Consider the following 21,687-nt stretch of genomic DNA (forward strand, 5'->3'; position numbering starts at 1 on the left):
GACGTTTTAGAGGCAACCATGATTTATTAATAAAACCTGAGCACCATAAAGCTCTGACAGACACTGTAAATCCACTGCAAAATTAAAATTCATATAAAGCTACTGAAACATGATTGCTTATTTAAAAGGTACAATCCATCCACCAACTACACCTGCTTTATCCTTTAGGGAGCTGTGGAGGGAGGTTAGGAAGAGATTAGCTACGTGATGTTTAACAGTTAATAAATTTAGGCAAAGTCCACATGTATGTATGTATGCATGTATAACAGGCTAAAAACTGAAGTGAAAAATCAGGCACGTACACTTCTGCTTCCGTCTCTCATGCACGAAACTGTAAGTAGACATTTTCTCCCAAGATGCAGACATCAATGAAAACTAAGACGACCGCGTGTGGCCTGTTGCTTGGTTTTGGATTAAAAACAGTTCAGAGCCAACTCCTCTGAGATGCTGCACATTTAGAGTATGTTTTCAGCATGTCTCAAGTCCTTTGTGAGTCTCTTTCACAGGCAGTCAGCAGGATACTTGGCCTGTGTTGTCCAGGATATTGCACTGGGAGTCTTTATCTCCCCAACAGAGACGGAACTTTAACTCTGGAGCTTCCAGAAGATCATCTGTCGGTCCTCTCCACCTGTGATCACTGTGGTGCACAGCTCACTCATCCACATGGCTGTGACAGCACCTGTGTGTACATGGATTTATGTATAATATTCCTTAGCTTATATTGTTATTAATTGATACATTTATTATAACGCATGTACATTTTAAGGTTTTACTACATTAGTGGCACAAACATATTAGCCAAATTAGCATCCAGTGACATCTTCTGAATCAAATATTACAGATTTAGTGGAAATTAGTGAACTGTGCGTTTTTTATTCTGTGCAAGTTTCACAGAAATCTGACCAATACTTTAGAGACAGGGGTGTCAAACATAAGGCCCGGGGACCAGAATCGACCAGCAAAGGCTCCAATCCGGCCCACCATTTTCTGTTATTTACTAACAACTTTATGTTATGATTCAGGGTCATTCAGGACAATGAATTAGCAGAAGTTCCTGGTAAATTTGTCTATTCATTCCTGCCAATTCGTTCAACTGGCAGTAAATAAAACCACAAATGTAGCAGATTGTCTTTCCTTCTTGTTGCTGGTTTTACAGCCAATAAACAAAGCAGCAGCAGAAGTTTGAAAACGGGGGTAAAAACTCCACCCAATGATTACTGAAGATGAGCTCTACCTGAGTGTGCAGGGATCCTCTTGGTAACTGTGTTGGTAAGAAGGTCCCACAGGAGGAGGTCACCAGACTGGCCACCACACAGCACCCAGTTTCCATCCCAGCAGAAACACCTGCACACACAAACATGCTGCTAAATGCTTTGAACATAGCACAAAGAAACAAGTGAAATACAAAGTTCTGGATTGCTAGGAAAACCTCTGCTCCTCTTCAGCTTTCACAGAGGAGATCACCATTCCCGTCTGGACGTCGATAACCTTCATGCAGGAGTCGGCTCCAACGCTGAGAACGTGTCGGCTATCTGAGAATGCAAAAGTGGTATAATCACACACGTCTTTGGATAATACATATGAGTCTGGGAGTTGTAATTTCTCAACAGAAATTCTTCCTGCTCAGCAGTAAAGGGTTGTTTGATTCACACAGAAGAATCAAGCAGCCAACAGCCGCTTCAAAGAAAGCTGAAGAAGTGCTCTCCACATGCACTTTAACTGTACTGAGACAAACATTAAGCTTAAGGGAATTATTTACTCAACGCTTCCACGAGCAGATCTGAATTTTATGTTTAACATTTTAGGTGATCAAAGTTCCACGTTCACACAAACCAGGACTGAAGTCCGTCTGGTGGATGGTCCCACTGTGGCAGTGGATCTGCTGCAGAGTCCTTTGGCTGCTGTGGTCCCAGATGGTGACGGCCCCATCTTTACATCCAGACACCAGCAAAGTCCCAGCTGGGTTCAGACTGACTGTGTTCACCTGAATTTGAATGTTAGAGAGCAAACATGTTTTTATTACGTATGTTTTTAACGCTGCTAAAATGTCTCAGTGTTTGACAAATATGAACATTTTATTTGTCAGAGTCTTTCCAACAATAACGCATGCACACAGCGTTACTATGATGCATTTAAATCCACATGAAGTTTGTAAGATCTTGATGAAACCTGTGGCTGCGGTTTTGTCACTCACCCCAGCATCATGTTCCAACTCACCCAGCAAATTAAACTGGGATCTCTTGTGAGTGGAAAAGCTGTCAGAGTTGCATTCCCACACCTGTGAAGGTCACACAGAAAACAACGCTAAAGGTTCATCCTCTCTCTGACATGGAGTCCTTAGTCTTCCTCAGTCTGCTGGCACTGAAACAAGCCGGCTTCTTTTCAGAACGAGCACCCAGGTTTAGCTTCATGCAGCCTGACCAGGCCGGACTCTCAGCTGTCATCACAGCACGAGTGCGAGCTACGATGCAATAACAGTATTCTCATTCCTGTCCAGGGAAAGCTTTCAGGATATCATTTTACCGTTTGTGTGAGTCTGATGTGTCTACGATGTTGCCTCCTTATTTATTAGTAAAGGGACCTCGTGTGTTATTCATCATGTGATGTACTGTCCAATCTGGTCCATATGACAAATACTGCATAGCTCTCTCCCTTCAGTAAATTCATTAGTCCAGCACTGTAACATGTCCCATGTCTGAAAAGGGTTATAGAGACAATACTTTACCTTAACAGTGGAATCCCAGGATGCTGTGTAGAGTTTGTCCTCAAACCAGCACATTTTACTGACAGCGTCATCGTGACCCATCAGCGTATCCTGCCGCCTGCCATACGGGACGGAGTAGAAATACCTGAGAGAGAGGAGCGTGCAGGTCAGCGAGAAGCCGTCAAAACTCTCTGAAAACCACGTTAAATATAATGAATAAACAGTCCGTACACATTGTTGTCCCACGAAGAGCACACCACCGTTTTACTGTCCGCCAGTATCAAACACGATGACAAGGCCTGAAAAACAGTCGAGCGGTTTACTGTTTACAGAGAAATGGAACAGATTGCTAGAAGAGATCCGAGGAAGGAGATGCTGAACGGGCGAGCGTACCATGTTAGAGAACGACATGCTTCTCTGGAACTCCTTCAGCTCTTTGGAAAACATTTTAAGTGTCGAGTCTGTAATAAAGAGCGAGAGGCGTCAGCGTGAAACACGTCTCCACTGACAGAACTGAGCAAACCGTAATTCATCCTTCTCTTAATCCTTTTAGCTCAACGGCTTTTTAATTAAAGAGAAAACAAAATGAGTTTCCAAGTAGATCTGAGTCGTCTACATTTCTTCTCAGTCTACACATTTTCCAAACCTTTAGATGTGGAGAAAACAGCTGATCCACCTCGAGACACAGCAATGCCTGTCACAGCTCTGCACATACAGCAGAAACAAAGTTACTTAAAAAACATAAATATACACGTATATTAAAAAAAACACATGAAATGAAGAATTTGTTTAGAATAACACAGCAGTCTGTTATTGAAGGAAGTAGTCCTGAAACTAGTATTAAGTTTCTGAAGGGGTGTGGAGCTCCTGCAGCTGCCTGCTACCTGCTTTCTTTGAATTCACTTCCTCATTTTTGAGGCAGGGCTTTCACTTTTGCTGTATGTGGTTACATTTGTACTCTGCTGTAACTGCAGCCCACCGAGCAGCTCCTGACTCACTCTTTATGGATCTTGTGGCTGGAAACGGGCTTCAGACTTTCCATGTTTGCCCAGGCCAACCTCCTGCTCTCCTCGGTGAGATCTTCGAAAGACGAGTCCTCGCCCTGAGAGGCTGCAAAACAACACAGGGATCCGGCCTACATGTTAACTTATTATGGTTATGAAAAACATTTTATATATCAAAACACATTAAAATGCAGTTAATATAGCTGAAAGTGCATAAATGAAACTTTTTTTCTTCAGTAAAACCAGAAAAAACAGGAGTAAATTAATAATTCATCGTTTTGTGACTCTTTTTAATCTTGAGTTTGTGTTGATTGGCTTCACTCACTGAGACATGCACCATCCTCCCAGAGAGGAGTAGTGAAGCACATAACTGTGTGGGCTTTAGAAACACTGCTCAGCTCTCACAGCTGCCGTTGCATCGTGTTATTAGCTACTTAAGCCTGAACAATGAAAGAGAAAGCTCTGCAGCTGCAGGGCTCTCACACACTTCCCGTGCTGTGCGGTGTTACCTGGAGATAGCTCAGCGTCGGCTGAGTTGATGCTCGAGCTTCGCGTAATGTTCTGAAACCTCGGGGTGATCCTCTGAGGGTGAGGGCTGGTGAACAGCTGTTTGGGCGTCTGGCCAAACTCCAGGATCTGTGTCAGCATGGCGATTCTCTGATCGGTGTCCTCAATGCTTGCCAAACAGACAGAGGGGAAACGTTAGGCCAACGAGGCGGGATGAGCATTTGGAAATATTCTCGTTGGATTTTCTTTTCTGTACCTGTCACAGTCGATCCCGCCCTCATAGGTCAGTGGGTGAAACACTTAGAAAGGAAAACGATGAGATGAATATTAATCGTTGGCATGTTTTCGTGCCTCTTGTACTGAGAGTAGCTGTTGGTCATGTTACCGTTGTGAGCCGCCACAGCTTCACTGCCCCTCTGCTTGAAGCCAAACACCAAGTCAATCCACTCATGAAGGTGTTCGGACACATACTGACTCTCCAGGGCGGCTTTGTGCTTTTGAAGAAAATCACTGGAATCTGGAGGAAGAAACAGCAACCCTTACTTCCTCACGTGACTCCTAATATTACAGAGACACACAGACAGCCGGTCGACAGGAAGTTCACCTGTGGCCCACGGCGGAAGAACGACATCACCAACTAAACTTCCGTTCTGCCGTCTGCCCAAATCCAGACTCAGTCTGTTTTCCAGGAAGCTGGGGTCTGTCCCATAAAACTCTGGGATCAACTGCAAACATACGAGGAAAAGCAACATGTCAAGAAAGACATTCCTCGACAGAAACAGCATCAACACCAGATAATAGACGAATAGCTTTACCTCCTTGAAGTCAGTAGCTCCCTCCAAGCAGTTTTTCCACGTCTCACCTATGCTGTAAGAAACCACAACACGTCACCAAACACGTCTTCAAAGTGTGAAATACAACATTCACATCTTCACCAGAAAACACTGTACGTGTTCAAACTTGTTTCCACAGTATTCACAAACTGCAAACTCTGCTTGCATGCTGTTCCTGTACAACAGTGCATGTAAATGTGAGCATGAATGACTGTTTCTCTCTGTTTGCCCTGTGATAGGCTGGACACCTATCCAGGATCCATTCCTCCCACATGATTAAACTGGATCAGTGTGCACAGATAAATGTACATCTATGTGTCAAACTTCTTTGATTAGCACTATTTTAGTCAGAGTTAGGATGAGCTTAACTTCTCAGCTCTGTTTACATTTACCTGCTAGTATAAAGTAGCTTGTAGGTAAACCTGCACCAATGTCAGCTGGTAATTCTCAGTGTTGTTCTCACATGAAATAAATGTTTTGTACATCGTCCCTTAGAAATGCATAAATAATTATTAATGAGGAAAAAGTAATTGCCCCATAAATCTAATAACTGGTTACCACGTTTGGCAACAAGAACAGCAATCAAGCTTTTGTGACAACTGGCAACGAGTCTTTCACTGTGGAGGAACTTCGGTTTGCTCTTCTTTGCAGAATTGTTTTAATTCAGCCACATTTGAGGGTTTTTGAGCATGAAGGTCACGCTGAGCATCTCGATCAATGTGAGCCATTCAGAGGGGGACTTGTTGGTGTGTTTCAGATCATAACCCAAGTGCTCTTGAGCTTCGGAGCACAAACTGATGACTGGACATTCTCCTTCAGTTTCTGGTAGAGAGCTGAAGTCATGGTTACAGCAAATCACTGTACCACCACCGTGTCTGACTGTTGCCACGGTGTTGTCTTTATGAAATGCTGTGTTAGTTTTAGATCAGATGTAATGAGACTCAAACCTTTCAAAAAGAGTTAAGCTTTTGTCTTGGAGATAATCACAATGTTATTTTTCAAAAAACAAACAAAGAAACAAAAATAAACCCCTCTAAACCTGTGTCCTTGATCCAACACAGCTGATTTAAATGGCTAAACGACCTCCTCAACACGTTCTCCAGAAGGCCTGGTAATGAACTAATCATTTGATTCAGGTGTGTTGACCCAGGGTGAGATCTAAAACCTGCAGGACACCGGCCCTCGAGGCCTGGAGTTTGACACCCTGATCTAAAACATGCAAGTATGACAAAGAAATCAGCCAGTGGGCAAATTTCTGTACTTTACCATTATAACGTTTAAAACAACGGGGGAAATAATTTACCTATTGAACATTCGGTCAGCGTGGTCATAGCGGCCATTCTGGAGACACAGCATGTGCTCTGGAGCTGCAGTTAGAGGACAGCAAATGAATTTAAAAGATCAGAAATCATTATATCATTACTGTTACTTCAAAAAGCATTAGCAAATATAATCAGGAGAACAGAATTATGTGTCACCAAAATGTCAGTGTGCAGTTTCTGAAGGCCGTGAGTCACAATGTGAGTCACAGTTACTGTGACAATTTTGCATTTGACTGATCTTTAAACTTCTGCTTGACTCGCACAAGCATCATCAAGATGAAGACTGAAAGTGTTGTGCTGTGCTTTTAACTGTAGTGTTATAAACCTCAGAGTTATAAAACATACAAAAATAACATCTGTTGGTTCCACACGTCCTGTAGATGATAAGTAATGTTAACTGTGTGACATACCAACTCTGACCAGGTAAAAAAGGACGTAGCCTGGAGATGAGTAATGGCTGCCGTACATGAAGCTAGGTTCGGGCATGCCTCTGTATCGAGCCTGTGGAGAAGAGGGGAGCTCTGTGGTTAATAAGGAACTTGTCAGCAAAAACAAACAGTACGATCAGGCAGTCGTCTCACCAGGAGCCTGTCCAGTCGCTCTTTGTTCAGGGCTCCCACAGGTTTGCTCAAGTCTCTGAATGTGGCAGCATTTGTCATGTCTGAGAAACAAAGCGAAGTACCGACAGTGAGAAACTACAGCATCTTTACAAAGATGCAAGACCCAAAATCTCAGCCACCATCACTCTGACAGGAGAAAGCGGCAAAGGTCTGCGGACCCACCTAACCGCGGGCTGGTGTAGTCAGCGATGACCCATGGGAAGACGGGGTACTGCGAGAGGTCGTTGCAGCTGCGGTCAGCCAGGTTGTTGAGGTGGAGGAGATACTGGTAGTTGCTGAGATGACCACGCTGCCACTGCAACATGTAGCTCTCTGCTGTGTGCTCTATCGCGTGGTTTTCTAAGCGAGAAAGGCGAAAACAGCACAGGTATGTGGTTCCGTTAATCACCGAGAATGAAGCATCAGCGGCACTGCTTTATAAAGACAACAGCAGTTTTTACATATGTTGCTTCTGCGTCACACAGAAACCAGGTTTACTTGCAGCTCTGTATTGAAGATTGTCCAAGACAGACACGTTACTTCTGAAAAACTCCACTTGGTTTAGATTTATTGGGTTCACAGTACGGACGAGAATTAATACGAGTTTAACAATTCTAAATCCTTATCCATTCTCATTGGCTCTGCTTTGAGAGTCACCCCCATCTCAGTGCAGCGTATCAAAGACATTCGTGCAAATTAATTGCATGTTGTGTGGTCACATTTTTGTGCATGTATGAGTCCCGCACACCAACAAATCCGTATCCTAATGGGTACACATTCGATCTTTCTTAGGATTTAGGTATGAACACAAAAAAGAAGAAAAAGATCCTAAAGAGATTTTAAAGCAATTTGTTGTGTATTCTTGACAGAAACAGCTCAGGAGTACAGCACATGTGTGAAAACAGCACCCAGAGGCCACAAATTCAGGCTTTTAGAGCAAAATATATTTTAAAGAAGTGATAAAATAAATCAGACATTTATTAATAGGCTTGTATCGTCTCACCCAGGAAAGTTGCGATGTAGTAGTAGACTTCATCTCTGTCGGTCGTGCTGTAAAACTTCAGGTATATGTCTGAACAGAAGTCATTCTCAGAACAGAATACCTCCAGACCCTGAGCAGGGAGACCGAACACATGAACCCATGAGATCATCCAAATAAACTGCAGTAAAGAAAGATACTAAAGCTACCTTTAGTAGCACTTGCGACTCACCAGGGGTCTAAGACCAAGCCGTCTTTTGTAGATTCTCCTGACGTTGTGCAGCTTTATCTGAATCACATTTTCCTGAAGGGAGAGGACGTGCACACCAATTACAATTCATTTGTTTGGGAAACATTACTGGTGTTCAGCATCTGAACAAACAGCCACACCAACACCATTCCCACTGCCTGCTTTGTCATCTCACCGGATAGCCATTGAGAGGCTGGAAGTAGAGGTTTTTATCTGTTACGCAGACATGGCCTGGATTGCACACCAGAGGCATGACCATCTCCACTGCACACTCCATGTGAGGGTTTTCAGCAACACTCTGAAAGCTTCACAGCACATTAAAACCACAGTCCTGTCTGGCTGCACGCTCTAGTACATCTAAACCTTATTTAATAATCACTATATTAAGTTTAAGTCACGCATAACACAAACCCAATGAGGCTTAAAAATAAAGTTAGGAGAAAGCATATAAAGACTCATCTGATTGACATCTACATACCAGTTTTTGTCAAACGATGACCTCGCCATTCGGGATTGTAGATTGGCAGCAATCTAGAAATAAAGGAAATGTGGGTTTGGTCTTTGGTTACGCAATGGTTACTTACAATTTTAAACTAATTAAAGGTCATAAAGAGGAAGGAGTAAGAGGGGACAAATACAGGAAGTGCAACAGACTTTCACTGTTTCATTGCATTTGTTTTTCATCGTTTCCTCATCTTCAGGGTTTTGAGGAATGGTCTACAAATGGGAGATGGACCACACTGTTGTGGCATGAAGCCACTACAAATTGGACCTTTATTTAGATTTTATGATGTGGATTTTTGTCAGTGTGTGAAGTGGGGCATTGCTTTCGAGGCTTACTGTGGACTGAGAGTAATGATCGACTTACCATTGCAGTCTGGTCTCCAAGTTTTTCCAGACAGGAGGCCCTGTGGAGCTGCAAAATTTAACAGATTTTAAAGGGAATGAAAGCAGCTCACACCGCGCACGTGACACAAAACTCCCCCCCACAGTATTTTGTTTTGTACCAGCGACATACCTGAAGTAACGTCTGGACAACATCCTCTGTTTTACTGCAGAATTCTAACTGAAAGGTCAGCGTCTTTTCTTCCTGTGATCAGACAAGTTTATTCAAAAACAAAAGAAAGTTTCTTGTGAATAAAATGACACACTGGTTTTATGATCTTGTCCTAAAAATGTACTTCAGTGTTTTTAGACAATCATTCCAGAATTTTACACTGGTCATTATATAGCATAGTGTTCAAATGGATCCAACAAATGCACATGAGTCCAGAGGCTGTGATCTTTGGGCTCTGACTCATCGTAAGAAAGTTTTACCTTCCGTTTTCACCCTTTCATAATAAAAGAAAAAGCCAGCAGCAGTTATTGTGAGACAGTGACATTCCAGATTTTAAGCACAAACAAGTCTCTGAATACACAACAGAAGACACTCATGCTGAGCTGACTCACCCACCCTTTCATTTCTGTAAGGCGCAATAACGTTGCTTTCTTTGATGTATATCACCTGAAAACGAAAGAGTGGATTTACTTAGGCTACGTTCACACTGCAGGTCTTGAAGCGCAATTCCGATTTTTTGATCAAATCCGTTTTTGTCGTCTGCTCGTTCACACTACAAATAAAATATGACAGCAAACGTGCTCTAGTGTGAACGCTCAAAGCGGCCCGCATGCGCAAAAGAAGACGTCACACACAACGGCTCTGTTTAGACCCAGAGCAAACAGTATTGTTTGAATGACGGCCCTTAATATAAAGACTTCGGACTTTACGTTTCCCAATTTTTGCTTGAAGTTATTTTATATTTACATAATAATGTAAATAACCTAATAATGATCCTTATTGCTGTTTTAGAGAGGAGCGGTGCTTCAAAGGATAGTTGCAGATTTCTGTCAGAATCTGCAGATTATACAGTACAAATAAAATGTTCACGCTGTCTTCCCAACAGTTTGACTAACATCTACACTGGATGGCCAGGAAGCGTTCGCGATGTCTTCGCCGGCACTGATAATTGGCGTCTGTCTTGTGTCAGTGACGTAAAAGACGGATTTAACGCGACATGACCATTCAAACAGCAGTCGCTTCTAAAACATCGGATATATATCGGATTCAGAACCACATAGGAAAGTGACCCAGATCGGATTTGTGCCGTTCACACTGGCATACCATGTTCGGATATGGGTCGCATAGGGTCAAACAAAAACGCCTGCAGTGTGAACGTAGCCTTAGACAAAAAAGACAGGATGAAAGTAAAGAGGATCAACCTGAACAATCAAATACCATATATTACAGAGAAAAAGCTGCGAGGGCTGGTGCCTCTCTGAAGAACAATATGTTTACAAAAGTAATAACTCCATAACTCACCTGCTTGGAGAGAATAGATATGGCTGATGGTCCGGGTCTGTGAGCACATGCACAAATCAGATAGTAAATAATAAGAATTATGACATCAAAACTATAATTACTTTTAAGATTAATAAAACAGAATAATCACCATTAGCATGTGCCGCATCCAAAGTAGTAGTGCACACGTTTTTATTTTTCAAAAAAAAAATCACATGAAGCCCAATCATTTGCAGATGCTACTTACAAAACTGCTTTTCAAGTACAGCTGGGCTACATTTGCACTCCAAGTAAACAAACCGGTTTGTCAAACTGAGTAAAGATGAGCATGTGACTTGCACATGCAACGCCAAAGATATTACTGTGCTCACTTGTTAAAAGAGTTCTTCTCTTCCTCCACAAACTCAATCTTCTTGCAATCTCGCAGAGGAATCTGAAAGCAGAGTGAGCAGTTATGATTAAAGACGTGGTGGCGCAACTACAAAATCCATGATTCATAGATTTTGTACACAAAAAACAAACAATGTACAATACAAGGCTGTCTCCATTATATCCAGCCTGCTTACATAATGGTAACTGTATCTCCCAGCAAAGATAAGACAGGCCTGTGACACCAATGTATATTTTTTAATGTTAAAATTCACAATTTTAAATTTAGCTAGCAGCATTACCACAATGTTTATTGGTTGTAGTTTTATTTTTGTTTTTTTAAAGAATGTTATAAAAACAAACCTTTATAATTGGTTCTGCAAGCTCCTCTGGATCAAATATGATCGATTTGGAACAAATCTTGAATGAACCTCTGATTTTTCTGGAAAGAAAAAAGCTGATGTTAGCTTGTTAAGTAATAGCTAGCCCCACCCCCCAAAAAACAAACAAACAAAACAACACACAAAAACCTGGCAAAACAAACAAGAGTAAATATTTTTGCACAAAAAAGTCAATAGACATTTATAAAACTAAAAAAAAAAAAAAAAAAAAAAAAAAAAAATCTTGAAATGTTAGGAGAAATATGCTAATTACAGGCTAGCAACCTCTATCAATTTTCCTTCCCAGGTTTTTCCCCCCCAATCGGCCGTGTTTCGGGGGGGGGACAAAACCGGAAATGAATTCAAACAACAGATTACTTTTTCTTTGAATTGATGGGTCTCAAGGCTAATGTTACAGAGCAGAGCTACAGTGTAAAGTCGTCCCACATGGCAATAAACGTTTAGCCTAAACAACAGAATTTGACTCACATCCAGCCTAGAGCCAGCGTTAGCCCCACAGCTCGATCACATATTTGCCAAATATAAACCAAATGAAGACAGCTACATGGCACAAATGTTGTCCAAATGGCCTGAAGGACAGAAATCTTCAAAATGAGACAAAGAAAGCAAAGGTGGTGTTTTGTGTATTTACTGTTCACTCCTTTTTCAGTAGGTAGGTAACAGGACATGATTATCACTGAAAAGTTCACAATGTTTGATCAAAAAAAAAAAAAAAAAAAAGTTTACACAAGCCTTCATCACAGAACTAAATGGTGTTTGAACAGTTGTTCCTCAGAAGGCAGAGCAACTACCATGATCAACCCTAAAAGCTTTAAACAAACATGAGTACATGATAGCACCAATAAAAACAGAAAAGCATTTCAAAGTGTGAGACTTCTTTAGCTTTTTGTTCTGCAAGCGCCGTGCCTTCACTTTCCTCCTTTAGAGGAAAGTGAAGGCACGGTTTGTACTCAAGCTTATAAAGTACTTCCATGGTGCAGCGATTTAAGGTGTTAGATGCTGATGAAGCGTTGCCTTTAATTATCCAACTTACCTCTGCTTTTTTAAAGTGCTTGTCACATGGTACGCGGTGTGCTGTTCAAAATAATATTCCTCCAAATCCAGCAGCAAGAGGGAAAACCTGGAAAGGAGCAAACAGCTGCTTGAGAAAACATCAGAGCAATGGTGGGGTTAGACTGGTGGGGTCAAATCACCAGATTTTTTTTAAAAAGTACTGTATTAATAAATTAACAGTAAACAACACATTATTAATGTACATAAAGGGGAAAATGTGGCTCTTTAACACATAAGTGTGACTCCAGGCAATGATGCATCCTGCTGAAAACTTTCTTTGGTGCACTTTTTAAACATTTAGAATCTTAGAATCAGCAAGTTTCTGCAGATTCTGGTCAGTGCTGATGCATCATGTTATGATTGCGTTCTGTCAGGATTACACACATTAAATAATCTAAGAAAATGTAAATAAAGTCACTTTGTAGGCTAGAATTGTGACCACTAAAAGAGAGAGAGCCTCATAGTTGATTATTCAGCTGTGAGCAATGTTGCAGCTTAAGTGTGTAATATTTCTGCTTACTGCTGCACTGACAATCAATACATTAAACCACTGTGAGCAGTAATGTGGATTTAGAAACCGTGGCATGCACTTCCTTTGCTCAACTTGCATTAACATGTTTAAAAGTATTGAAAGGAGTTAACTGCTGACATATTTAAGAAGCTACTTCATGCCAGAGCAATGTTTTAGCGCGCGTGTGTGTGTGTGTGTGTATGTGTATATATATGTATGTATACATACATACATACATACATACATACATACATACATACATACATACATACATACATACATACATACATACACACATACACACACACACAAGAAGGCATCGGTGGGCAAGAGACGAAAACAGGGCGTTGTTGGAATGCTACTATGCAAGTAACCCCGGCGGAAGGGGCTACATGAATAGGATGAGGGACCTATGGATTCTTCGATACCCAACATCCACAATGACGGCGAAACAACTAGTAGCTCAGTGTTCCAACATTCGAAAGAAGGGACTGCTCTCACAGCTAGAGATTGACGAGGTACAACACAAATGCTACGGCGAGGAGGAGTCAGGACGCCAGGTCAGGGGGGAGATATCATCACCCCCACCCGAGATTGGGTACATAGCCCCAAGTGCGATAGGAGAAGGATCGTTGAGTGCGAGAGGAACTGACCTGAAAAATAGGATCATGGCCAAGCTTGAAACCTGGATCCCGCGTAGCCGGTTACCAAGATTACGTGAAGTTCCCTCAGAAGGTCTGCTAGATGATGTTAATGCAGCACTACGGGCAATACCTACAACCACGATTACCGACACTAACAAGCTGATCTACAATACGGCAACAGTGATCAGTGAGATGCTTGGCTACAAGTTGAACAGCGACAAGGGGCAGTACCCTCCATGGAGAAGGAGGCTAGAGGGCAAGATCAAAGTAGCACGGAGGGAGGTTAGCCAACTAACGGAGTTGCAGAAAGGTGCGACAAATAAGGTGCCTAAGAAATACAGCAAGCTGTCCATACCTGAGGCCTTGGAAACTGCCAAGCAAAGACTCACAGCCTTGGCCAGCCGCTTGAGGAGGTACACCAGAGAGATAGAAGGCAGGAGAATAAACCAGCTGTTCTCCACAGAACCAGCAAAGGTGTACTCTCAGTGGCAAGGGAACAATAAGAGAACAGCACCACCAAGGCTGGAGACGGAGCAATACTGGAAGAGCATATGGGAGAAGGATGCAACCCATAACGGCAATGCTCAGTGGCTAGAGGATCTGAGGTCAGACCACAGCGACCTCCCTGAACAGGGTCCAGTAACCATCACAGTGGCAGATATCCAAGAAAGGGTCTCCAGTATGAAGAGTTGGACAGCACCAGGGCCCGACATGGTTCACGCCTACTGGCTGAAGAAGCTGACTGCACTCCACGAGCGTCTGGCAGCACAAATGAACCAGCTGCTAGTTAACGAAAGACACCCGGAATGGCTAACTGAAGGCCGGACGGTCCTGATCCCCAAGGACCCCAAGAAGGGACCGGTCCCCTCCAACTACCGACCAATAACCTGCCTCAGTACTACATGGAAGCTCCTGTCAGGCATCATATCGGCTAAGATGAACAGGCACATGGGTCAATACATGAGCGGGACACAGAAAGGAATTGGCAAGAATACCAGAGGCGCAAAACACCAGCTACTGGTAGACAGAACAATCAGCCGAGACTGCAAGACCAGACTGACCAACCTGTGCACTGCCTGGATTGATTACAAGAAGGCCTATGACTCAATGCCCCACAGCTGGATACTGGAATGCCTAGAATTGTACAAGATCAATGGGACCCTAAGAGCCTTCATCAGGAACTCAATGGGGATGTGGCGTACAACACTAGAGGCCAACTCCAAGCCCATAGCACAAGTCACCATCAAGTGCGGGATCTACCAAGGAGATGCTCTGTCCCCACTGCTGTTCTGCATAGGCCTGAACCCCCTCAGTGAGATCATTAACAAGACTGGCTACGGATACCGACTACGGAACGGAGCAGTTCTGTATGTGTGTGTCTGTATGTGTGTGTGTGTGTGTGTATATATATATATATATATATATATATATATATATATATATATATATATATATATATATATATATATATATATATATATATATATATATATATATATATATATATATATATATATATATCCTCAAGCTCCCAGGCCTCTGGTAGAGGACCCAAGCTTGAAGGATAAACCGCCCGCAGGGGCGTGCTGGGTGTTGTTTTTTTATATATATATATATATTTTCCAACTGAGATTTCACAACAAAACCAATAAAGACATTTCAAAAACATCAGCTTGGTAATTGGACCTACAGGAACTAGAAACAGTCCGGTGCAGCTCAGTCTTCTACATACGCAGCTTTAACAAACCCGACAAAGGGTATTGAAAGGTTTTATGTGGAACTGCTGCTTGTTGAAAGCAAAAGTTATCAGATTAGGCAGAAGGATGTGTCACTAAAAAAGGAAGTGATTTGCTTAAATTCAGTGGCCACTTTGTTAGGTACACCTGTTTATTGCTCGTTAACACAAATGTCTAATTAACAAATCCCATTTCAGCAATTTGGTGGACGAGGACATGGTCACGACTATCTGCTCAAGTTCAAACTGAGCATCGCAATGGGAGAAAAAGAGCGACTTTGAGTGCTGCATGATTGTTGGTGCCAAATGACCTCATTTACTCTCCTGGCATCTGCCCCAATCTAGAAACATCTGCAGGGTTTGCAGATAATGGTCTGAAAGCGACAAACTATCCAGTGAGCAGCAGTTGTCTGGCTGATAATGCCTAGTTGATGCCAGATGTCAGGGGAGAATGGTCAGACTGCTCTGAAGGCAACAATAATGCAAATGACTGCTCATTACAACCAAGGTGTGCAGAAGAGCATCTCTGAACACACAGCACGCCACACCTTGAAGCAGAAGACCACACTGGGTGCCACTCCTGTCAACTAAGAACAGGAAACTGAGGCTACAATTTACACAAGAGCAGCAAACTCTCCATGCATGGATGAATGCTTGTATTAATAGTTTAGTCTGCTGGTGGTGGTGCAATGGTTTAGGGCACAGGTGTCGAACTCCAGGCCTCGAGGGCCGGTGTCCTGCAGGTTTTAGATGTGTCCTTGAACCAACACAGCTGATTGAAATGCCTAAATGACCTCAACATGTCTTGAAGTTCTCCAGAGACTGGTAATGAAATAATCATTTGATTCAGGTGTGATGACCCAGGGTGAGATCTAAAACCTGCAGGACACCGGCCCTCGAGGCCTGGAGTTCGACACCCCTGGTTTAGGGGGATATTTCCTTGGCACACTTTGGTCTCCTTAATGTCACTGAACATGATTTAAATTGCCACATCCTACCTGACTTTTAAGTACAGAAGAATGCTTTCTATGTTAACCAGACTGTTAGAAGAAAGCTTATTTTTGATGAAATTGGATCCTGACTGATGTAATTGTTTGTATTCATCTCCCTGACCGAACATAACACATTAGAAGCAGAGGCCTGTGGTAGCTTGAGGTCCAAAACTCCAGTATCAGACAGGCTCTAATGAGTCACCAGTGCGTACAAAGCACTTCTTCACACTCGCTGAAGAAACTGTTCATCCTGTATTGTTCAGAGGTGACCTCATCCTTTTCCTGCCCAGCATGCTGAGTATCAAAGTGCACTGTGGAAATTCAATGCCCTGCTCTAGACTGAAACGATCTCCTGCGTGGTCCCAAAGCTTTTAAGAGCTCACTCTGGTGGTCAGTTTGAAGCATAGATCATGTGCTAAGGTCTGCCGCTTCCATTAGGAGGCTCAGAATTGGAATTGCTGGAAAAAGCAGCTGCTTTAGTTTAAAGCTCTGTCACAGTCTTTTATATCCTCCACACTCTCACTTAAGCGTCATTTTGTTGTACTGTCCTCTAGACACGGGACCTTCTGGGTAAAAGTAACCGGTCTGCACCGCAGACCAGAGCCCACTTCAATAATTAGACCGCATCCCCCAGCTGACAGTGGAGCTCTGCCTCATTAGCTAAGCAGCCCTGCCTCACGCTGCAATGACACGCGGCCACAGTCGGGGAAAAACAGCCCGCTGCTGCCGCTCAGCTCCCAACAAAACCACGCAGGGAAATAACCACCCGCTAACAGAAGGTGGAAGAACACCAACCTTTCTTTAGTTCGTTCCTGCGCCAGAAAAAACGCCATGACCGCACAGCATCCTCTTCAGAAACTGAATACCGACAAGCCACAACAGCCCGAGCTTTGTAAACACGGAAACTTGGTGGAAACCACGTGACCCACTCCAAGACAGACGGTGAGCGGTCTGCACAGAGCAGCGGAGAGAGACGTCACTCTGCTGGCACGTTCAAGGACCAACACTGCGTCTGCATCAGTGCCCTATAAATAAAATTGAATATGTTTGTTTTGTCGGTACAAATATTTTGTAATTTTAACCACAAACAGAGTAATTTAACTTTCACTGCTATAATATTGGGAGTTTTGATGTTTTTTTTTTTTTAATCAGAAAACCAAGAAACAAATGCACTTGAAAATTGGTTAAAAGTTAAATTAGTGGATTACACAAAACCGCTAAAAAAAGAGCACAGCACATCACCAGAGACTGTCATCATCCAGGTCACACCCTCAAACCAAAACAATCAACATACAGCATGCACCGTCTTTCCTGCCGCAATCAGACCGATTGCAAAATAAGGACAAAGTAAGACACACACAAAATAGAATTTATCCCAAATCCAAAAGGACAGACTAAATAAACAATAGTATCTTATCAGTGTACATGTGGTGGTACACTTGCTGTGTGTGGGACACACAGACAGCGCAGTGAACCATCTTCCCACGCATAGACGATCTCGGTGTGCCTGCGTCTTGACGCGTCATGTGTGGTGACAGTGAGGGAAGTTTCCGATCCTGAGAGGTCTTCAGTTTCAAAAACGAGCCGCTGTATTAAAAGCTTTATTATTTTTGTTGGTACTTCTCATCATGTCCCAGCTGCAGCGTGTCTGCAGACCATCATGCAGTGGAGGAGACACGTCACCGGCCTCGCTTTTAGCCTTGTTTTTGTTGTGTCATATTTCACGAACAAGGTAGGTACTAGCGAGGATACGAGTCAAAAACTTTAGTTTGAAAAGGAGGTTACTGATTTAGAGATTCCGCGGAGATGCTTTGAGTAATCCCATGTGAATCCATCCAGACATCAGCTGTGTAAAGGGTAATATTAGCGCTTGGTATCAGGGAGTAGAAATAAGTGCAGGAAGTGTACAAAGACCAAGTGTGAATAGGATCCACAGTTATGCCGAATTGAAAACTCGATTATATCACATAGTTAGAGTCGTGTTGTATCCCGTACAGATTTAGAGACAGCTGTACAAACCTAATTGGCAGACTTTTAAATGGGTTTTGGCGGGAGTAATGAAGCATCTCTAGGGAAATGATTAATACCACACTGCCTGCATATGAAATGAGCTCACTGTCTTCTCTCTTTTTTGTAGTTTGTCCTGTCAGTGTTAAACTTCACCTATCCAACCTTATTTCAAGGGTGAGTAACTGAAAATAAATATTGAATATGTATCTAGTGAAGTGACTCTTCTTTGAGTAGAATACATTTCAATAAATCTAAAGAAGTAAAAGGAATTATTCATTAGTTTAATTATGCACCCTGTTGTGTGATACCTGAATAACCTCGTGTTTGTTCTCACTAACACGACCAAACTGCACATTTCCAGATGGCAGACATTTATTGGAGCTATCCTGCTTCTAGTGTCTGGAAAGCTGGGATGGGTGGAAATAAACCGCATCACCAGGTACTGTCACCGCACTGCATTCTGCTGGGTTTGATATTATACTGCCGCGTGGGAGATTTCCACACGATCCACGTGCTCTAATATTGCATTACAGATCTGCGGCTCTGTCCTGGCTTCCGGGCTCCCTCCTATTTGTGGGGAACATTTACGCTGGTTCCCGGGCATTATCACGTTTAGTAAGTGCACAGTTCACTTAAAATAACATCGCAGTGCATTCATGTGCTGATTTTTCTTGCTACTGTGACAATCTTGTTATGAGTGTGTCTCCTCCACGCAGGACATTCCCTTCTTCTTCACTCTTCAGAACTGCTCTCATCCCTTTAGCTACGTGATCTTCAAGGTCATGCGCAGAGAGGTAAGTGTGCTCACCGCCTGCTGTAAACTGATCTGTTCAGTCATGTGCTTCACACTCCTGCTCCTAATGTGCTCTCTCTGCTTTTTGTTTTTTAGCAGAAGACACAGTGGCTGGAATTTATCAGGTATGGATGTTTTTTTTATTATTTTTTTAAAAAGAGATTCACACATTTCACACATTAAACGTCCCTCCTTCTCTTCCAGCCTATGCCTCATGCTGCTTTCAGCCATCAACCTTCCCTTTTATGACCCTCAGGTAATAACAATCCTGGCTCACTTATTGCCGGTGCCGTAGATCAAGTTAGTTAGCATGTGTCCTTGCCGTGCAGGTGGACCACAGCGGTTACCTGTGGGCCGTCTGCCATCTCGCCTGTGTTGGTAAGTCTAATATCGTAATATGACTTTAAAAACACTTTTAACTGTGAGAAGAATGATGATGAAGATGTCTGAGCCTTGATAAGGCCGAGGGTTTGAGGTGATGTTGTGTTTGAGCTGATCGATTTTGCCCTAAGGCTTAAATCTTTTGATGGCAATAAGCGACTGCAACAGCAGCAGAAATTGAAACAACAACACTGCTTTGCAGGTGCATATAGAGTCTTTCAAGTTCACCACAAGTCCGTCAACCTGAGGTGAGTGAAAGCCTTTGGTGGGCGCACATGAGCGCCTTCCTAGTCTAGCATGCGGTGCAGTTTCTCAGCTTCAGCTTGCTCTGCTGCACATCAGAGGCTGAAGACGCTGCTTTTGTGATTTGATTGCAGTGATCTTGAGCAGCAGTGCATTAACTACCTGTTCAGGTAAGATTCAAGTCTAAATTGTTTGATCTGAGGCTGAACCTTCAATCTTCTAACGTGAGAGTATTAATTTACTTAAACTACATGTAAACAATTGTGATAAACCCAAGTGTTGATGCGTTAGACATGATCCAAAAAAGCTTATTCGTTTCCTTATTCGACTGCCATTCATAAGTCTTAAAATTAAGGGTCAATATATGGGATAGTGACGTCTAAGTTATTCAGTCGGATTCATTTCAAAACTTTAACCTTTCACGTTAAGCAGATTTAGATATTATCAGTGCCTAATAACAGCTTCCCCCCTTTGAACAACAGCGTGCTGCTGCTGGCTGTTGCTGCTCACCCGACAGGTACGACTGACCTCACATAGATTCTGCAAATATTCTCACAAAAACTTCTGTTATTGCTCATTTTGCAGCTCCTCTTCTACTTCTTTAGGAGCCAGCACAGCAGACCCTCCACCTCTGTCACACCACCCCCCTGCATGTCCTCTTTCACTACATCCATGGATCTCCTCTGAGGTCTTCCTCTTTTCCTCCTGCCTGGCATCTCCACTTTAAAAACTCCTTTGTCCAATTTGTCCACTGTCTCTTCTCTCCAAACCGCTCAACCTGAGCTGTAACTCTGCTGTCCTAGGTTAACATCTTCAACCTCCACTTCCAGCTCTGCCTCCTCTCTTTCTGTTACTACCACTGTCTCCAGCTCATTTTCACATATATATGTGTGTGTGTGTATATAAAATTTATGCCTCTTGTCCCTGTGCAGGTGACCTCACAGGTGCCTTGGAGTTCCCGTCCCTGCAGTCGCACACATTTCACTGTGGCTGCTGTGCCAGGTGAAAACGTCAGTTTTCTCTAATATTGATTGCATCGATGTTGGTTAGCCGTGAAAACAAGCTGTCGTCCTTTGAGTTCATATCAAACTGAAGCCTTCAGAGTCCGTTCTAATTATACTTGGATATAAAATAAGTAGATCTTTGTTAGAAAGTTTTAAATAACGGCATATTTAGTGTGTTTATGTACAAGGACTCCTGTTCCAGTTCTGTAAAAGGTTTAATAGGACAGAGGAAGGTTTGTGGCCTTCTTACTGGTTGTGTGTCTCACTTCACAGCGCTCTGCTGGGCTTTTTGCTGCGGTTGGCTACAGTCAAATTAAAAAGCGGACTGTCCTTTGAACACTTTGGGGTCTGGATCTTTTTATCTAAGGTGACTTCAGATATGTTAAACTCATGTAACACACAGTTCATCGCACACACACGTGTTGATCGTCAAAGTCAAACTGATGCGATTTACTTGTTGGATTATGTCCTGTCAGGTTACTGCCATGCTCCTGTCTCCATTTATTTTCTCTGTGAACTCTAATGCTTCGTCTCTTTTGTGGTAGGTACCAAACTTTTGTTTCCAGCTCATTTCAGCACAAAAACAAATGTTCATTTTCCATGCTTCAGATTTCTGCATCCGTCTTATTTGTTCTAACATGTTTGTGAACGTTTGTATGTGAATTCTTGTCAGTTGTGGTTTTAAAAAGTTGCAGGTTTATGTCCAACTTTTAATGCTTTTTGTTTTCCAGTTTAATACACGTTAATCTCGTGACGCTGGATTTTTGATGAAAGCCCTGATCTGTTTTTGATTGCAGTGTGGTCGTCAGTCACGTCGGAGAGGCTCTGCTGATCTATTCTGAGAGGGATACTCACGTGTGACGAATTTCAGCACTTTAGACGAGTTCACCTCAAATGACTTTCTTTATTAACTGGGGATGCAGATTCTATTTTTCTACATTCATTTTATAACTTTGTCTATTATCTGATCTCCTGACCAAATAAAAGTTTGGTACAAACTGTCCTCACTGCACTG

General features: G+C 42.7%; 2 protein-coding genes across 4 annotated transcripts; one reads left to right on the top strand and one right to left on the bottom strand.

Annotated features, from left to right (window-relative positions):
- Nucleotides 1-4: 4 nt before the first annotated feature.
- Nucleotides 5-17,212, bottom strand: nsmaf (neutral sphingomyelinase (N-SMase) activation associated factor). 2 transcript variants are annotated; one of them, XM_076888048.1, is made up of 31 exons: nucleotides 17,037-17,212; nucleotides 12,340-12,426; nucleotides 11,269-11,362; nucleotides 10,908-10,969; nucleotides 10,558-10,594; nucleotides 9,652-9,702; nucleotides 9,217-9,288; nucleotides 9,067-9,114; nucleotides 8,677-8,729; nucleotides 8,374-8,503; nucleotides 8,181-8,252; nucleotides 7,973-8,081; nucleotides 7,153-7,329; nucleotides 6,952-7,031; nucleotides 6,781-6,871; nucleotides 6,352-6,415; nucleotides 5,031-5,082; nucleotides 4,820-4,940; nucleotides 4,601-4,732; nucleotides 4,472-4,514; nucleotides 4,218-4,384; nucleotides 3,703-3,814; nucleotides 3,351-3,409; nucleotides 3,098-3,165; nucleotides 2,936-3,003; nucleotides 2,726-2,849; nucleotides 2,195-2,278; nucleotides 1,834-1,984; nucleotides 1,430-1,532; nucleotides 1,235-1,344; nucleotides 5-679 (listed from the first exon to the last, which is right to left on the bottom strand). In XM_076888048.1, the coding sequence occupies exons 1-31, from the start codon at nucleotides 17,072-17,074 to the stop codon at nucleotides 585-587; spliced, it is 2,754 nt and encodes a 917-aa protein (XP_076744163.1). In that variant the 5' UTR covers nucleotides 17,075-17,212; the 3' UTR covers nucleotides 5-584. The 2 variants fall into 2 exon arrangements, with proteins under 2 accessions (XP_076744163.1, XP_014266534.3); XM_014411048.3 differs by having other exon boundaries at nucleotides 11,269-11,347; nucleotides 17,037-17,211.
- A 485-nt stretch (nucleotides 17,213-17,697) lies between these two features.
- On the top strand, nucleotides 17,698-21,675 carry slc35d4 (solute carrier family 35 member D4). Of its 2 annotated transcripts, none has more exons than XM_004569501.2 (15): nucleotides 17,698-17,973; nucleotides 18,379-18,425; nucleotides 18,613-18,690; nucleotides 18,785-18,866; nucleotides 18,968-19,045; nucleotides 19,141-19,169; nucleotides 19,249-19,300; nucleotides 19,374-19,422; nucleotides 19,628-19,673; nucleotides 19,803-19,838; nucleotides 20,151-20,185; nucleotides 20,601-20,670; nucleotides 20,946-21,039; nucleotides 21,149-21,213; nucleotides 21,470-21,675. In XM_004569501.2, the coding sequence occupies exons 1-15, from the start codon at nucleotides 17,902-17,904 to the stop codon at nucleotides 21,531-21,533; spliced, it is 897 nt and encodes a 298-aa protein (XP_004569558.1). In that variant the 5' UTR covers nucleotides 17,698-17,901; the 3' UTR covers nucleotides 21,534-21,675. The 2 variants fall into 2 exon arrangements, with proteins under 2 accessions (XP_004569558.1, XP_004569559.1); XM_004569502.2 differs by having other exon boundaries at nucleotides 19,144-19,169.
- The last annotated feature ends 12 nt before the right edge of the window (nucleotides 21,676-21,687 follow it).

The sequence above is a fragment of the Maylandia zebra genome, linkage group LG9 (genome assembly GCF_041146795.1).
Source record: "Maylandia zebra isolate NMK-2024a linkage group LG9, Mzebra_GT3a, whole genome shotgun sequence".
Taxonomy (NCBI): Eukaryota; Metazoa; Chordata; class Actinopteri; order Cichliformes; family Cichlidae; genus Maylandia; species Maylandia zebra.

What these genes read in the sequence shown, in the direction of transcription:
- nsmaf (XM_076888048.1), bottom strand. Translation starts at nt 17,074, where the DNA reads ATGGCGTTTTTTCTGGCGCAGGAACGAACTAAAGAAAG. An exon ending in AGCGACTGGACAGGCTCCTG is followed by an intron (nt 6,872 to 6,951) that starts GTGAGACGACTG and finishes TCTTCTCCACAG; the next exon opens with GCTCGATACAGAGGCATGCC. An exon ending in AAAGCTGAAGAGGAGCAGAG is followed by an intron (nt 1,345 to 1,429) that starts GTTTTCCTAGCA and finishes TTGTGTGTGCAG; the next exon opens with GTGTTTCTGCTGGGATGGAA.
- slc35d4 (XM_004569501.2), top strand. Translation starts at nt 17,902, where the DNA reads ATGCAGTGGAGGAGACACGTCACCGGCCTCGCTTTTAGCCTTGTTTTT. An exon ending in GAAATAAACCGCATCACCAG is followed by an intron (nt 18,691 to 18,784) that starts GTACTGTCACCG and finishes ATTGCATTACAG; the next exon opens with ATCTGCGGCTCTGTCCTGGC. An exon ending in CACAAGTCCGTCAACCTGAG is followed by an intron (nt 19,674 to 19,802) that starts GTGAGTGAAAGC and finishes ATTTGATTGCAG; the next exon opens with TGATCTTGAGCAGCAGTGCA.